This window comes from Pan paniscus, chromosome 13 (genome assembly GCF_029289425.2).
Source record: "Pan paniscus chromosome 13, NHGRI_mPanPan1-v2.0_pri, whole genome shotgun sequence".
Classification (NCBI taxonomy): Eukaryota; Metazoa; Chordata; class Mammalia; order Primates; family Hominidae; genus Pan; species Pan paniscus.
Window position 1 is genome coordinate 122,256,326 of NC_073262.2, and position 17,512 is coordinate 122,273,837.

At 59.4% G+C, this 17,512-nt stretch overlaps 1 protein-coding gene across 3 annotated transcripts; it reads left to right on the top strand.

Moving 5' to 3' along the window:
- Positions 1-1,335: 1,335 nt before the first annotated feature.
- SLC4A3 (solute carrier family 4 member 3) lies at positions 1,336-15,719 on the top strand. Of its 3 annotated transcripts, none has more exons than XM_034955252.3 (23): positions 1,336-1,480; positions 1,635-1,778; positions 2,140-2,305; positions 2,879-3,156; positions 3,315-3,430; positions 3,885-4,084; positions 5,701-5,849; positions 5,995-6,175; positions 6,606-6,741; positions 7,006-7,189; positions 7,612-7,711; positions 8,151-8,335; positions 9,002-9,227; positions 9,404-9,622; positions 10,033-10,181; positions 10,439-10,633; positions 11,335-11,565; positions 11,918-12,007; positions 12,457-12,623; positions 13,236-13,489; positions 14,183-14,352; positions 14,538-14,711; positions 15,398-15,719. In XM_034955252.3, the coding sequence occupies exons 2-23, from the start codon at positions 1,728-1,730 to the stop codon at positions 15,473-15,475; spliced, it is 3,699 nt and encodes a 1,232-aa protein (XP_034811143.2). In that variant the 5' UTR covers positions 1,336-1,480; positions 1,635-1,727; the 3' UTR covers positions 15,476-15,719. The 3 variants fall into 3 exon arrangements, with proteins under 3 accessions (XP_034811143.2, XP_034811144.2, XP_034811146.2); XM_034955253.2 differs by having other exon boundaries at positions 1,337-1,480; positions 1,695-1,778; XM_034955255.3 differs by lacking the exons at positions 1,336-1,480; positions 1,635-1,778; positions 2,140-2,305 and adding an exon at positions 2,331-2,501.
- Positions 15,720-17,512: the final 1,793 nt, after the last annotated feature.

Consider the following 17,512-nt stretch of genomic DNA (forward strand, 5'->3'; position numbering starts at 1 on the left):
CCCTTTTCACTGGAACACCAGTCATAATGGATGAGTCCACCCTTATCTTAACATCTGCAAGAACGTTATTGCCAAATAAGGGCACACTCTGATGTACCAGGGGTTAGGACTTCAACGTATAAATTTTGGGGGACACTACTCAACTCCCAACAGCTGGTCTCCCATTCTGAGTTTTGGGGCACAGCTGTGCTCTGCCTAGGCACAGCTGATTCCCACCCTAGGAATTCCCACCTTGGGACTCACCCTGTGAGACTTAGGAGGATAGTTCATCTCTTTCAGTTAAAAATTTTGTTTGTGGCTTGGAGAGTCACTTCAATACATGGATAATGATGCCCAAACCTGTCGGCAGCCTGCTTTCCAGCTGTGACCATGGCAGGTAACGAGCCTCCCTGAGTCTCCACTGTCCTCTGCTGACCAAATGGGAATCATAACAGCTCCTCTTATTATTATGCCTGAGACGAGGCAGCCATCTGGAGAGGGCCTACCTAGCACAGGACTGTGAGCACACACAAGACGATGTGGGCGTCCAACAGATCCTAGCTCCCTTCCCCTTGGAAGGCTACGCACACAGAAAATCTTTCCTTGGGTTGAGCTGAGATCTAGATGAGGCCAGGGGTCAGACGGGGTGAAGTACCAAGGTCACAGGGCTGTTATGGCATCGCACTGTGTAGAAGTCCAGTTTCATTGATCTCGGGATAGGGGCCGATTGGGGTCCAGTGGCTCCTTCGAAAGACCTTTTGCCCTTGGAAAATGAGATGTGACCTCAGGGATAGGGGGAGAAGGGAGAGGAAATGTGGAAACGGAGCCACACAGTCTTAGAGTTGGATAGAACTTTGGAACACCCCTATTGCAGGCCCCTCTCGCTACAGCTGGGGAAGCTGAGGCGGGAGGAGGGGAGGTACTGTGTCAAGGTCAAACGTTGGGTGGTGCCACGCGACAGAAGCCAGGCCTTTGAGGGGCAAGGCTGTGGTGGAAATGAAAGGGGAGGTGGTGGGTGCTTCCAGGGGTCTGTGAGCTCCGTTCCCAAGACTGGAGGGGCCTGTGTCTGCGGAGGGGGTGGCTTCCTGGGCTCTGGAGGGGAGGGGAGGCTAAAAGCAGGGTTGGGGAGCGAATCTGGGGGATTGTGGGAATATCGGGCCGCGCCCCAGCCCCCAGCGATGCGTGGGGCGCCTGGAGAAGGGGCGCACGGGCAGGTGGGGTGCTGCGGTGCCCGCGCGTGGGGGCCGCGCCGGCCGGGGCGGGGTGAGTCACGGCCCGCCCGCTCCCATTGTGCGGCCCGGCGGCGGCGGCGGCGGAGGTGCGGAGCGGAGCGCGAGGAGGTGGAGCCGCGGGCTGCGGGCTCCGGCGCCTGCGTCCGCCCGGCCAGCCCGGCTCTGCGCTGCGAGAGGCCGGACGGCAGTCGCGGCTGCGCTCCGGAGAGAGCGCGGGGGACATGGGGCGCGGCGGCCCGCCTGGGCCTCGCAGGCTCCGGAGCCCCGAGGTACCGCGGGGCGGGGCACGCCGGGCAGGGCGGGGGACCCGGGCTGTCCCGGGCGTGGCTGGGCCTCGGAGGGGCGCTTGGGCCGGGAGCGTGCATCCGGCTCCCGGGTGGGGGGCGCCAGCGCAAGGAACCTGACCCCGCCCTCCTCCCCCAGGGCTCCCCGCTAGCCCCCCTCAGTGGCCCCTCCTTCTCACCCGGGTCTCGGGTCCCTTAGTGAGCGAGAGCGTCCCCAGCCGCCTACCTGGCCATGGCCAACGGAGTGATCCCGCCGCCCGGGGGCGCCTCCCCCCTACCCCAGGTGATCGGCGCGCGCGGGGGCGGGGGAGAGATGGGGGAGGAGAGGGGAGGGACCTTAGGGTGGGTAGAGGAGTCCTCTGGCCGACCCCGGGACCCCCCAGATCCAGGGATGAGCTGGGCTGGGGGTTACGGAGAAAGAGGGGGGTTTTTGGTATTTTCCAGATCCGTAGCCCTCTCTCTTTACAAGCTCTGGGAGCCCAGAGAGGGTGGTTTCTGGGATGCTGACACAGGCCTGGGAGCAAGGGGAGGGGGCCCGATGGTGCGAGAGCCTGCTGAGCTCCCCCAACTAGGGCTTGGAGTTGGGGTGGGTGTGGGGCCTTCATGGGTCAGGGGTCCTTAGCAGAGGCCGTCTGGGCCTGCAGGTCCGGGTGCCCTTGGAGGAGCCCCCTCTAAGTCCAGACGTGGAGGAGGAGGACGATGACTTGGGCAAGACCTTGGCTGTGAGCAGGTTTGGGGACCTCATCAGCAAGCCCCCGGCCTGGGACCCCGAGAAGCCCAGCCGCAGCTACAGCGAGCGGGACTTTGAGTGTGGGTAGCCTGGGGACCCCTAGTGCGGCCGCCCTCGCCACCATCACCTTCATCGCCACCATCACCGCGCTCACCTCCGGCTTGGTCACCCAGTGCCATCCTGTGCCGGACACTGTGCTGGACTCTGTGCTGGGCCACATGCCGTGTTCAGTCATCCTGCCTCCCCCACCCATCGCCTGTCCGCCTGCCAGGGGAGGTGGGCCCCAGACCAGGGGAGATCTAGGGAGCTGGGCCTGGGCCCTTCCACGGTGACCTTCCCCTTCCCCTTCGTCCCCACTCACTCCCTCCTTGTCCCACCTCGGCTAGTCCAACTCCGCCTTTCCCCTCCTTGCTGTATCACGTCTCCCCTCCCAGCCCCCTTCATGACCTTCCCTGTCCATCCGCCCTCTCCTCCCACTCCACCAGACCTCATCAATGACAGGCACGTGGACACAGGTGTTGGGGGGTCATGGCCCTGGAGGAAGGACTAGGGTGCCCTTGTTTGCGGCCTTGAGCTGGAAGGTGTGTGCCCTCGGGTGGGGAGGGCCCCTGTTTCTGCTGTGGGGGCCTCAACCGGATCTCCTGCACCCCCAGTTCACCGGCACACATCCCACCACACCCACCACCCGCTCTCAGCGCGCCTGCCTCCACCCCACAAGCTGCGGCGGCTGCCCCCCACCTCTGCCCGGCACACCAGGAGAAAGAGGAAGAAGGAGAAAACCTCTGCTCCCCCCTCCGAGGGGACCCCTCCCATCCAGGAGGAGGGGGGAGCTGGAGTGGATGAGGAAGAGGAGGAAGAGGAGGAAGAGGAAGGAGAATCTGAGGCAGAACCTGTGGAGCCCCCCACCTCAGGGACCCCACAGAAGGCAAAGGTAGGGGCTTCCCTTTGGATGGGTGGCAGGTCAGGGGTCAGGGAGGGGTACAGAGAGGAGGAGAGGAGTGCTTGTTGGGGGCCTGTGTGAGGCTGGGTGGGGTTGGGGGCTGTATGGTAGGTCGGGGCAAGGCCCCAGGGCACATTCTATGTCTGCAGTTCTCCATTGGAAGTGACGAGGATGACAGTCCAGGCCTCCCCGGGAGGGCTGCTGTCACCAAGCCCCTGCCCTCGGTGGGCCCACACACTGACAGGAGCCCCCAGCACTCCAGCAGGTACTGGCTGCAGCCTCTACTCAGCAGGGCCCAGCCCAGAGCCACAGGGTCCAGAGCTCCTGGCAGTCACCTCCTTCCTGACCCTGGGGAGTGTCCCCAGCTCTGACCCTGAGAAAAGAGGAGCAGGGTGTGGGAGGGGGGTGGGGATCCTTCTCTGTCCTTGTGATTTACAAGGAGGAGAGAACAAGGGGGGAGAAAAACAGAGAAGAGCAGAGTGAAGAGGTTAGGAGTTCCCCAGGAGAGAGTGACAGAGTAGAGAGGGTGAGGAGAAAGGTGGAGGAAAGGGGGAGCCACGGGATGGGGAGGGGGGCCTGGGTCAGCATCCTTTTCTGCCCAGGAGGGGCCTGGGTCTCATGCTCAGGGTCTACTCCAGGCCATGCTCTGAGCTGAGGGACGGTGATGGAACCACCGACCTGGCCCTGTCAAGTCCAAGGGTGCTGTGTTGCCTCCCCAGCTCCCCCAGCCCCCGGGCCCGGGCCTCCCGACTCGCTGGGGAGAAAAGCCGGCCCTGGAGCCCATCGGCCAGTTATGACCTGCGGGAGCGACTGTGCCCAGGCAGTGCCGTGGGCAACCCAGGTGGTCCAGAGCAGCAGGTGCCCACAGATGAGGCGGAGGCCCAGATGCTGGGTTCTGCAGACCTGGATGACATGAAGAGTGAGTGAGACCTTGTGGCAGCCCCCATGGTCCACTGCGACGGACTCCCAGCCTGCGAGTGACCTTGGAGAGGCTCTGAGCTGTCCCCTGCTCAGGGCTGAGTCCTCTCTGAATCCCTGTCTGCTGGGATATGGCCAGTGATGGGGACCTCACTACCTCACCCAGCCACCCTCTCTGATGGCCAGAGCTGAGATTTCCTTTCCTGACACCTCACGCCTCAGTCCTGATTCTGTCCTCTGAGTCACCCCTAGAAAAAGGCAGCTCTCTTTTTCACATTACTGTATCCCTCCCCAAGGCCCCTCTTCTCAGGGTAAACTCTTTGTCTCCTCTTTGATCCCCTCCAAACCAGGCCCTGAGTCTGAGCCATTGCTCTGGACCCCTGCCTCTCCCTGTGTCAGGACCCTTCACTCCCATCCCACTACCCTTGGCGGGGGGCCTGGCTGTGATCTCGGCACATTCCTTCCATCTTATCAGTGCCCTGGTTTCTGTGCCACCTGTCATCACCCGTGGGGCTCTGTGCCCAGGCCAGGGGTATCACTGATCCCTCCCCCTCCTCCGAGCCACAGTGTGTGGGTGGGGTGGGGGGAAGGGTAGGGCTTTGAGCTCAATACGTCATGGAAAGTTGCCAGGGCCTGAGGACAGGGACAGGAACAATCCGATGGCAGCAGTAGCAGCAGGATGGGGGGTGGGGGAGGGCGTGTTTACAGACCCAGAGTGGGGGCTGGATGCCGCAGGGAGCAGGCTTGTGGACTTGGGGAGTTGGGGTCGGGAGGCTGTGCCACCTTCAGCTCTGGTTGGACAGAAGCCACCCCGTCCAGGCTCCCACCTTGTAGGAGAGCCGAGGGGTCTGGTAGGGAGCGGAGGCCGAGGTCTCGGCCACCGGGAGAATGACGAGCCCACTGGAGAAGGACCCTGAGCCCAATGGGGCACTGAGCCCTGGGCCTGGGGATACCAATAGCTGGGGCTTTGGGAGGGATCCAGCCCCCAGTCCTCGAGACTCACTGGCCCCGGAAGACTTAGAGATGTTTGTGCTGGACTTTGAGGATGGTGACCTGTGGGAGTCCATCAGGGGCCAGCTGGGCCCCATGGCAGGGCCACCAACTTGTGAGTAACGGGGCTGCTGGCCTTTCCCCGACTGCTGCTGGCCTGGGTGGGGCAGACAGGAGGAAAGGAGCGAAGCCCTGCCTGAGTCTGCTGGGCTGTGTAACTTCGGGGAGGGGACGTGGGTGTTGAGATAGGGTGCACGGAAAGTGTTGGGGGCTCAGTGCCTGGGGACTCTGACTCAGTGCCTGTCATGGGACCCAGATGGAGAAGGAGGGGCAGTGGCCATGGCAGGGGCTGGAGGGTCTGGCTGGGGCTGTGGACTGAGCTGGGTCCACCTTTGGATTGCATCTTGGCCGGTGGTCCCAGGTGACCATGGGGAGGTCCTTCCCTCTTTCTGAGCTTCAGTCTTCTTATCAATGAAATGGCCACATGGGATTATGTGGTTCCCGTCGGCATGGCCTGTTGGTGACTGTAGAGCTCACCAAGTAGATGGGTTGGGCAGAAGGAGCTGGGCCGTGACCCCGAGGGCCCCAGCTGGACCTGTGGGACCCCCAAGCCCATCTTCTCTGCAGGTCACCGACTGGAAGACAACCCTGGTGTGCGGCGACACTTAGTGAAAAAGCCGTCCCGGACGCAGGGCGGGAGGGGCAGTCCCAGCGGCCTGGCCCCCATCCTTCGCAGGAAGAAGAAGAAGAAAAAGCTGGACCGGAGGCCTCATGAGGTCAGAATGCTGACTGGGTGGGCCTGTGGCTTCCTCATGCCCCTCGGCCCCGGAGCCCTCCTCTCTTTGCCCCCCTGCCTTGCCCCATCATGGTGTTCCCCACACCTGTTGGCCCCCGGGCCCTCACCTTTGGCATGCCCCCCAGGTGTTCGTGGAGCTGAATGAGCTGATGCTGGACCGCAGCCAGGAGCCCCACTGGCGGGAGACGGCCCGCTGGATCAAGTTTGAGGAGGACGTGGAGGAGGAGACGGAGCGCTGGGGGAAGCCCCATGTTGCCTCGCTCTCCTTCCGTAGCCTTCTGGAGCTCAGGAGGACCATCGCCCATGGTAGGGACCCCCAGGCCTGGCCCGAGGCTGCATGCCCTCTTCAGTCTGTGCCAGGCTGCTCAGTTCCCAGGAACACTCTCTAGAGTCCTGGGCACAGGCAAGATCCAACTGCCACCTGGGACTGTGGGGGTCCATTTGCCTGGGCAGCCCGTGAGCCCCGAGGGGCAGGGCTGTATCTGGTGCATGCAGTCAGTCAACAAATGGCTTCCCCTTCCTTGGTGGGGAGGGGCCGTGCCCTCGTTTCCATGCTTCATTTTCATGGCCCCTCTCTGACTGGCCTGTGGCAATATGGAGCTGTGTATCCACCTGGGTACATTGGGCGCTTTGCCCTTCCAGCACATTCGCATGCTTTTGGGGGCAAGGCAGAGTGGGAGGAGATTTCTCCTGTCTGATGGGACTGTGCCCTCTCTGTGCCTGACTGTCCCCCTAGGAGCTGCCCTCCTGGACCTGGAGCAAACCACCCTGCCAGGCATTGCACACCTCGTGGTGGAGACCATGATTGTGTCTGACCAGATCCGGCCGGAGGACAGGGCCAGCGTCCTACGTACCCTGCTACTGAAGCACAGGTGCCGGGGTGGGTCCCTGGGAGGGGCCTGTCCGGCTCAGCTGCCCTTCCAGGAGCACATCCTCTTCCCAGTGGCTCCCAGCCTCTGCTTGAATGCCACAAGTGACAGAGAGCTCATTTCTATCTTTTGACACTTTCAATCATTATAAAGTTTCTTTTTACACTGAGGCAGAGGGATGGAGGTCCTGACCCTCCACTACTCACCTCATGACCTCAGTCTACCATGAGCCTCTCCTCCTCACCTGCTTCACCCTGCCCCTTCCAGCCATCCCAACGATGACAAGGACAGTGGCTTCTTTCCCCGAAACCCATCGAGCTCCAGCATGAACTCGGTTCTGGGGAATCATCACCCAACTCCCAGCCATGGCCCTGATGGGGCGGTGCCTACCATGGCTGATGACCTGGGGGAGCCAGCCCCACTCTGGCCACATGACCCTGATGCCAAGGAGGTCAGTGCCCTTGCTTTGGCTTGGGCCAGGGGACTGAGAGGGTGTCCAGTTTCAGTCGAGGTCATCAACGACTTCACTGAGTGGGTTGGGAAGGTTGGATTGCTGGCATCATGCTGGGCATTGGGGGACCTAGAGGAGACCCGCATGAGGGGTCCCTGCCCTGAGACGCAGGAGGTTTGAATGTGATGATGTGGCAGACCCACAGGAGCTGTTTAAACAAGATAAGGCTGAGGCGGTAGTTGGGGACATCGAGGCAGGGTCCACATCCCAGCTGGTGGCTCCCAGTGTGGGGCCACAGTGCAGTACCTGCCTACTCTGGGAGGGAGAAGCAGGTCTCAGAGCCAGGGCTGGAGCCAGGGCTGGGAGGGCCTGCCACGGCCTCCGGTCTGGGTCCCAGCCCTATTCCAGTTCTGCGTCCTCAGAAGCCCCTCCACATGCCTGGGGGAGATGGTCACCGGGGGAAAAGCCTGAAGCTGCTGGAGAAGATCCCTGAAGATGCTGAGGCCACTGTTGTGCTTGTGGGTGAGGAGGGCCGGGCGCCGGGGGCAGGGTCTGCAGTGTGTGTGTGCCTCTCCTGGGGGCCTGCTTGTCTGAGCTCTGGCCTCGAGGCCGCCTTTTCCATCTCCCTCCAGGCTCCCACCTGGTCCCTGCTGTTCCTCACAACCTGTCTTAGCCCAGCCCTTTCTTTCGTAGTCCCCTGCCTGCTTCCTGTCCAGTTTTCTGCTATCTTGGAGTTGGAATTAGAAAAAAAAGCAACACTTCTTTAATATCCTGAGTTTCCATCTGTTGGTGAATTGTAATCAATGTGTAGACACATAAGCGAATAGTGCCCTTTTAGACTGGGTTTCTTTGCGCAGTTTACAACCTGCTCAACTGTCCATGATAGCCCTAGATAGCTGCCCCAGAGCCTGCCTTGACTGCTTCTCTTTGCCCAGTGCCCTGTGCTTTCCTCTTCCCCTAGGTTGTGTGCCTTTCTTGGAGCAGCCTGCAGCAGCTTTCGTGCGTCTGAATGAGGCTGTACTCCTGGAGTCTGTGCTTGAGGTCCCTGTCCCTGTCCGCTTCCTCTTCGTGATGCTGGGGCCCAGCCACACCAGCACTGACTATCACGAGCTTGGGCGCTCCATTGCCACCCTTATGTCTGACAAGGTTGGGCGCGTGCTGGCTCTCAAGGCCTCTTCTCCTAGGCCCTGCTTACCCCTGTCCCTCATTGTCCACAGTGGTGCCCATAGAGGCAAGGGTGCTAGAGGCCCCTGGGTGGAGGCCATGCCCTGGAGGGTGGTGGGGGGAGCTGTTGGCCCAGGGGAGAAGAGAGAGCCTTGGGCTGTGGCTGTGGGAGGGTCTGGTGACATACGGGGAAAAGCCCAGACCCCAGAGCTTTGGATGTGATGTGAGACTTGATCAGGAGGGCTGGATGCGCTGGTCTTTGCTGTGGCTTCTCCTGGGATTAGATAGGAGGGTCCTTTAGCCAGGGGCAACGTTCACAATATTTATCAGCCTGTAAGGTGTAGCTGATCCAATTGGAATGGCTCTGGAAGCCCCTGCTCTGCCAGGTGTTATCCCTTTAGTTGCTGCATGTGGAAGTCTGGCATCTCCTGGGGGAATGGGGGGCACCTGGGGCTTTGGGGCAGTGGCTTGCTGGCCTGCAGGGATGGGTGTCGGTGTTCCAACAGCCAACACTGTTGGACTGGCCCAGTATCTACGACTGAATGTCCACCCTGCCTGTAGCTCAGTGACCCAACACCTGCCTCAAGTCTCCCTCCTGGAGGCTCCCTTGGCTGTCCCTGAGGGTCCTGGCCCTCTCATTGCCCCCAGCTGTTTCATGAGGCTGCCTACCAGGCAGATGACCGGCAAGACCTCCTAAGCGCCATCAGCGAGTTCCTGGATGGCAGCATTGTGATCCCCCCATCCGAGGTGGAGGGCCGTGACCTGCTGCGCTCCGTGGCTGCTTTCCAGCGAGAGCTGCTTAGGAAGCGGCGAGAGCGTGAACAGACCAAAGTCGAGATGACCACACGGGGTGGCTACACGGCCCCTGGGAAAGGTCAGACCCTTGGAGGCTGAGTGCCCCCAATACACACTCCCCCATCCCAGGGCCCTAAGGCTGTGACCCCAGCCCCGTCCTGACTCCTGGAGCCCTTTGCATCCCTGATCCCAATAGCCCGGGGCCTCCGAGCCAGAGGGAGTGGTCTGTGCCCCAGCAGCCCCTTGTTCCCCCAGAACTGTCTTTGGAGTTGGGGGGCTCTGAGGCGACCCCTGAAGATGACCCCTTGCTGCGGACGGGCTCGGTATTTGGGGGGCTTGTGCGGGATGTGAGGCGCCGGTACCCGCACTACCCCAGTGACCTGCGAGATGCGCTGCACTCCCAGTGTGTGGCCGCTGTGCTCTTCATCTACTTCGCAGCCCTCAGCCCTGCCATCACCTTCGGGGGGCTGCTGGGTAAGGGACTGGGGCTTGGGGAGTTGAGGGGCTCCTCTAGTCACTTCTGGTCCCAGTGTCACTTGCAGGATTCTGGGTCTGGGTGTGATCACATTAGGGGGCCAATGGTTAGACGTGCTAGCAAAGGTGTAAGCACCTTACAGAGATGCTGGATCAGGGAATCCCAGCGATCACCTTTGGGGAGCTATAAAGTGAGGGTGTGGGAGAGGTGTAAGGGATGAGGGATCCTGTGATCACCATTGGGGGCTAGTGGGGAGGGTTTGGGAGCAATGGGGTATGGAAGAGGCCCTGTGTGTCGCTCTAAGGGGCTGCTCTGCTTTTGTTGGGGGCCCCAGTTTAGGACAAGCTAGATGAAGAAGGGGGCAGATAGACAGAGCCAGGCTAGGGCCATCCTACCCGTGCTACCGCAGGAGAGAAGACCGAGGGGCTGATGGGTGTGTCCGAGCTGATCGTGTCCACTGCTGTGCTCGGCGTCCTCTTCTCTCTGCTGGGAGCTCAGCCGCTGCTCGTGGTTGGCTTCTCTGGGCCGCTGCTCGTGTTTGAGGAAGCCTTCTTCAAGGTGAGGCGAAGCCTTGCCCTGCTCCATCCATCCTGCCCCACACTCTTCCTTACGCACATCCTGCCCCACACTCTTCCTTACCTACATCCTGCCCCACACTCTTCCTTACCTACATCCTGCCCCACACTCTTCCTTACCTAGGGGATGGGTCCCTGCATTCTCCCTCTTCCTCGGAGTTCATCCGCTGCCTATTCCAGGGGGCATTGACACCCAGGGCAGTCCACCTGTGGGTAACGACCGCTCCTACCCCCACCTAGTTCTGCCGAGCCCAGGACCTGGAGTACCTCACTGGCCGGGTGTGGGTTGGTCTCTGGCTGGTGGTCTTCGTCCTTGCCCTGGTGGCCGCCGAAGGCAGCTTCCTGGTCCGCTACATCTCGCCTTTCACCCAGGAGATCTTTGCCTTTCTCATCTCACTCATTTTCATCTACGAGACCTTCTACAAGCTCTACAAGGTGGAGGTCCAGCGAGGTCTTGGGGGTGGCAGAGATGGAGGTGGACATTGCCCTGGGGAGGACAGCATGGGAGGGGGAGGTATGGAGAACTAGGGGACAAGGAAAGGGACTGTGTTGGGAGTGAGGGGTTCTAGGGACACCCTAGGCTAGGTCTGAGCTGAAGGGGAGGGAGTCAGACCCAGGGGGTGGGTGCCAGGTCACGACTCCAAGCACCTGGTTGGAGGCTTAGTAATAAGGACTCACTTGCACAGGTATGTGATGGGGAGGGAGCTGTCAGTGCTAAGGGGCTGGGTGTCCTTGGGTCACCTTTTGTAGAGGAGTGTGTGTGTGTGTGTGCGTGTGTGTGGGTGTGATGTGAGTATGGTGTGTTGTGTGTGTGTGTGATGTGTGTGTGTGTGTGCATGTGTGTGCCTGTGTGTGCATGTTGTGTGTGTTGTGTGTATGTATGTTGTGTGTGTGGTGTGTATGTGGTATGTTGTTTTTTTGTGTGTTGTATGTGTTATGTGTGTGTTGTTACGTGTTGTGTGTGTTGTATGTGTGTGTTCTGTGTGTTGTGTGTATGGTGCAGCTGGATGTCCGTGCATTACTGTTGTCTGACCAGGTATTGAGGGGCCACCCTCTCTCTCACAGGTGTACTGATGACGATGAAGTCAGGTCACCTGCCAGGTGAGTGACAAGGCATCCTTGTTATCCACACACAGGTGTTCACAGAGCACCCACTGCTGCCATTCTACCCCCCTGAGGGGGCCCTCGAGGGGTCCCTGGATGCTGGTCTGGAGCCAAATGGCAGTGCCCTGCCCCCCACCGAGGGCCCCCCCAGCCCGAGGAACCAGCCCAATACGGCACTGCTCTCACTCATCCTCATGCTCGGGACCTTCTTCATAGCCTTCTTCCTGCGCAAGTTCAGGAACAGCCGCTTCCTGGGGGGCAAGGTGCGTGGCTGCTGGGTGTGGAGCCCCCAAGAGTCCCACAGTTCCTGCTGTAGGAGCTCCCCAGAGAGGCTGCACCCCTTCGCCGGTCAGCCCATGGACCAAAACCCAGCTCGGGCAGCCCCTCACCCCTTCGGAAGCCTCTTCCCTGGGTGTCTTCTTGCCCTTTGCTCAGAGAAGTCTAATCAAGACAACAGCCTCCCAGGCTGCGCTGGCACCTGTGGGGTTGAGAGGCAGGTGGGGGGCCTTCTGGCTCCAGCTTGGACCCAGGCAGGGCCAGAGATGGCAAGCCCCGTGTTAGTCTGCTGACCTTGCCTCCACCTTTTGCTCCCTTCCCCAACTGGCCCCTCTCAAGGCTCGTCGCATCATCGGGGACTTTGGCATCCCCATCTCCATCCTGGTGATGGTCCTGGTGGATTACTCCATCACAGACACCTACACGCAGGTGAGGGAGCCCCAGCCTGTGGCAGCTGCTGTCACCCCCAGGCCAGGAGAGGGAGCCCACAACATACTTCCATGGGCCCTGGGATTGGGATCAGGCCTGAACTCAACTTTCCCAGTGGAGTGGCCGCCCTGGGGGCTGAGGGCCTTCCCCAGGGAGCCTGAGTGATGAATCCGGGAGAAGCAGGTGTGGGGCTGGGAGCAGAATGACAGTATCCCACACAGGTCCCCTGAAGCTCTGGGGCTCAGGGAGGAGGCGCTTCATTTCCCTGCCCTCTATTGGATCCTTGAAAGGACAGTGACTTCTGGAGGATGCAAAACTAATTTTCCCCTAACCTGTTCACACCCCAGCTCCCTGAAGTCCTGGACTGGGGATGCAGCTTAGTGGGCTGCTTGGTGGGCTTTCTAGCATGGGGAGGCTGTGTCCCTGAACCCTGTTTTCCTGCCATGCAGAAGCTGACAGTGCCTACAGGGCTCTCAGTGACCTCTCCCGATAAGCGCTCGTGGTTCATCCCACCCCTGGGCAGTGCCCGTCCTTTCCCGCCGTGGATGATGGTGGCAGCCGCTGTTCCCGCCCTCCTCGTCCTCATCCTGATCTTCATGGAGACACAGATCACGGCGTGAGAGAGATGGGAGGAGGAGGTGGGAGGGACGAGGCCAAGCTCCTTGGCTCCTTGGCTTGGTTTCAGGGTTATAGCAGGGACATCATTATCAGTATCAGGGTGCTGGGTGGTGGGATCTGGTGGCAATCCTTGAGGAAGAGAGTGTGTGTGGAGGAGCTGGCAGGGGTGAGGAGGAGGTGGGGGAGGAGCAGAGAGCAGTGGCATCCGGGGCAGGGGCATGGTTTCCCCGTGATGGTTTGACATGACATCTATCTGTTGCCACCACTCTTTGCAGGGTGGCACTTGACAGTGCTCAGAACACTCTAGCAGTCTAAGCTTGCACCCAGGGATGCTCACATGTATCTAATTTTGGTTAAACCACAATAACGTGGTAAGATCTGGCATCTGGCTTTTGTGGTGTTTTAAATATTCACAGTATGAGAATTTGTCTCACATTTGCTTCAATGTGAGAACTTCAATTTGGGAACTTGAAAGAAGAAGCTGGCAGTCCTAGAGAGAACTGTTGTCTGCACGTCCTCCCCCCACCATCTCGTCTCTGTGTGCGTGCCTGTCTTTGTCCCCTGCCCCTGCCAGGCCAGCCACACCCCGCTCCCCACCTTCTCCCTGCAGGCTTATCGTCAGCCAGAAGGCGCGGAGGCTGCTCAAGGGCTCCGGTTTCCACCTGGACCTGCTCCTCATTGGCTCCCTGGGGGGGCTCTGTGGGCTGTTTGGGTTGCCCTGGCTCACGGCTGCCACGGTCCGCTCCGTCACCCATGTCAATGCGTTGACAGTGATGCGTACTGCCATCGCGCCTGGTGACAAGCCCCAGATCCAGGAGGTGCGGGAGCAGCGGGTCACTGGTGTGCTCATCGCCAGCCTCGTGGGTGAGAGCCCGCCTCCACCCTGCACACCCCCTTCCTTGGGCCCCATGGCCTTACATCTTCACTATCCCAGGCTTGACCCTGAATCTCCCAATGTGCTGTGTGTTGCCCTCGATCTGACCCCCAAACCTGCTTCCCAGCATTCCCCTAGCCCTTTACTCCTGGAGTCCTTTTCTGGCTCTCTGTCCTGCCCCCTCTTCTCTCTCTTTTTTTTTTTGAGACGGAGTCTCGCTCTGTCACCCAGGCTGGAGTGCAGTGGCGCGATCTCGGCTCACTGCAAGCTCCGCCTCCCAGGTTCACCCATTCTCCTGCCTCCGCCTCCCGAGTAGCTGGGACTACAGGCGCCCGCCACCACGCCCAGCTAATTTTTTGTATTTTTAGTAGAGACAGGGGTTTCACCGTCTTAACCATGATGGTCTTGATCTCCTGACCTTGTGATCCACCCACCTCGGCCTCCCAAAGTGCTGGGATTACAGGCGTGAGCCAATGCGTCTGCCCCCCCCGCCCCTCCTTCTCTTGTTCAGGGTGATAAGGCCAAGTTGATTGGTCCAGTGGGTCCATGTCACCTCCCCCCAGGCCTCTCCATCCTCACGGGGGCTGTCTGAGGGTCAGGCAGATCTGTGTCACCTCTTCCAGGCCTGTCCATCCTCACGGGGGCTGTCTGAGGGTCAGGCGGGTCTGTGTCACCTCCTCCAGGCCTGTCCATCGTCATGGGGGCTGTGCTGCGTCGGATCCCATTGGCTGTGCTCTTTGGGATCTTCCTGTACATGGGGGTCACGTCCCTGTCTGGTATCCAGCTGTCCCAGCGTTTGTTGCTCATCCTCATGCCGGCAAAACACCATCCTGAGCAGCCCTATGTGACCAAGGTAGGGCCAGGAAGCATGGGGGTAGGGCAGTGGGGTGACGGGAAGGGGATCCAGAGGGATCTGGGAGCATCGATGGACGGGATGAATATGAAGGAGAAGTTGTGACCTGGGAGCCAAATTCCCCACGATGTGGGTGGGAGCAGGCCGGGACGCTGTGCACTGGGGCCCACTGGCTGCTCCCCTAGGTGAAGACGTGGCGGATGCATCTGTTCACTTGCATCCAGCTGGGCTGCATCGCACTGCTCTGGGTGGTCAAGTCCACGGCGGCCTCACTCGCCTTTCCCTTCCTGCTGCTGCTCACGGTGCCTCTGAGGCATTGCCTTCTGCCCCGGCTCTTCCAGGACAGGGAGCTGCAGGCGGTAAGGGGGTGGTGGTCTGGGGAAACAGTGTTAGGGCAAATGGGCACTGGGTTCCAATCTCTGTTTGGCCACCCACTAGTTGTGTTAGTTGTGAAACTTGTGTAACTTGTGTTGCAAGTTATCTCACCTTCCGAAATCTTATTTTTCACCTGTATAATAGGGGTAATCATAGACCCTACCTTATAGGACTGTTGGGAGGGTCAAGTGCTAGTCCAGGTAAAGGCCTTAGGATGGTGGTTTTGTAAGGGAGTTGGCACGGGGCTGCTGCACACAGCTGTGCAGGTAGTGCCTGACCAAAAACACCCAGCTGAGAGGCTACAGGGTTGATGTGGCACTGGTGTCCACCCTGAGCCCTGTTTTTGTCACCTAGAGGAAAAGACATCTTTTTGCAATTTATCCATACTCAAACATGGTGTACAAAGGTACCATAGCAACTAGAAGTGGCCTCAGGAAAGAGCTTCATAATAATAATCATTATTATCACCAGGAGGGGCCAGGTATCTGGTCTGGGAGGTGACCTGAAGGCTTTGGTCAAGGGCAGTGCTGCCACCCAGGGTCATGGTACTTGCAGAGAGGCCCAGGAAAGGTCAGGGAGCAGGGAGGGCTGCAGGTTGGAGGAGGAGTTGGAGAATGGGAGGGGACAAGCATGCTTCCCTGCCTTCCCCAACCTTCTGTTCCCTCTGCAGCTGGACTCGGAAGATGCTGAACCAAACTTCGATGAGGATGGCCAGGATGAGTACAATGAGCTGCACATGCCAGTGTGACCCTTGAAGACAGTGCCCCTCAGAGACCCCAAGACCTTAGGGATTGACACCTGGGCCTCAGGCAGAGCCCAGCCCTGGGCTGGGGGAGCTCCTCAGGACCCAGAGATGTGCCTGGAACCACTCCTGATGCCATGGCTAGAGTGGCCCCCCTGACTTCTGCCCGGGGTGTTGACCTCGCCTCACCTTTCACAGACCAGACCGGCACAGGCTTTGAGCTCATTATAACCACACTCCTTGTCTCGTGTCTGCCTCACTTTCTTGGTTTCATCTTTGGTTTCTCAGGTCATACTTATCCATTTGGAATTGGAAGAATTCTATTTTCAGGGTTATCAAAACCAGGGAGAGGTTTGAGTCAAGGAGAGTCCTTGGGAGAAAAAGAGAGAATCGAGACTACAGAAGGCCAGAGCTGGGCCTTATCATCATCCCCCAGGCCCCCTCAAGTGCAGCCGAGGAGCGGGCGGTAGGGGTGGGAGCACTCAAGGTCTGCTCAAGATCACATGCCCATGAATCCAACTCCTGCTTAGCAAGACGGAGAACCGGGGAGGGGAGAGGGAGAAAGTTGCTCCATTGTAGCTACTGGAGAAATCAGAGGCTGTGGGGCCACAGAGGGAATGGAAAATGTCTCTCTTCTTTTCTTGATCTCTGGCCTTCGGAGGAGCAGAGATAGCAGCCCAATCCCTTAGACGCCAGGGTGATGCCGGATTTGGGGACCCTGGACCATTTTAGATTCTGCTGGCTTAGAGAGGCAGTTCTGGGATTCCTGAGGCCACTCCTTGTGCAACAGTCTCAGTTTTGCCAGAAATAACCTGGGGGACTTGAGGGGAGCGGGAGCCCATTGCGTCATAGTTGCTAGGCAACCACCAGCCTGAAGGAGCGCATCGTCCCCCGTTGCCCTCCGGTGGCCGCTCTCGCATGCTGCAGGCTCTGTCCCGACTGAGGAATAGCAGCACTGCCACCTGGTGGATCCGCGGCGCTCAGAGAGCCCATTCAAGCGCATCCAGTTCCTCCCGCGGAGACCAAGCCCGGTCAGGCAAGTTCCGTGTTCTGCAGCTCTGGGCAGCTCAGAGCTTCCGAGGCTGGGGATCCCTCAGCTCCACGTTAGCGGTTTCCACCGGAGCTGGTGCTGCTGCTTTCTTCTCTTTTTCCAATTTTGCTCCCCAATGTGCTGAACTCCTATCAACACCAGTGGGGAAGGCACCAGGCTCAAGAGGTGGAAGAAGAGACCCAGACTAGCAAACGAGACATGGGGTTTTACTGGGGCTTACATACAGGGGAGAGAGTCCGCTGGTGGTGAGCGGGGGCAGGAGAAACCACAACCGGTTGCAAAAAGCAGTTTCTATAGCATTTCCACTTAGCACCTTCCCCCTAACAACCTCCACCTGGGGATCTTCATTCAACCCAGACTTGGGCCTGGACCTTTCCCTTTATGGCCCGTGTTCCACAGCCTGGGGGCTCAGATGTTTCTCATAGACAAGGAAGGACTCTCCAGGTTGGCGACTCCTGGATTCCCTAGCTTGGAAGATACATTCAGGTGTGCCTGCCACACAGGGCCATTCTCAGGCTGTGCTTAAGTTCCTGCGGTCAGGTGCGGTTACCATACACTCCTAGGTGTTCAGGCCAACAGCTGGTGCCCCGAAACTGGTCAGGAGAGAAGGGACAGGCCACCGTGAGGCTGTTTGTTGTGTTCCTAAGGAAGAGAAGAGCCCTCCAGCTGCCCTGGATTATTGTCCGGGTGTAAGTATTTTATTCCAGTCCACCTCGGCTCCCTGGGTCTCTGGTGCCATGTGGCCTCTAACTACATTTAGCCTCTCCTTTGTATGTGTATGTGAGGACAAGATTCCTTTTACTTTAGATTGGCCAAGGCTGGGTGGAATTTCAAAAGAACTTTGCCAAGGAACAAAGTCAAGGTCAAACGCAAAACCTAGAAGGGACATGTGCAGAGAAGATTCCAAACACAGATGTCAGGGGCCTCTCAGACAAGTTTGGTTGAGAGGCTTTGCATATGAGAACCCTGGTTCCTTCCTAGAGTCCTGATTC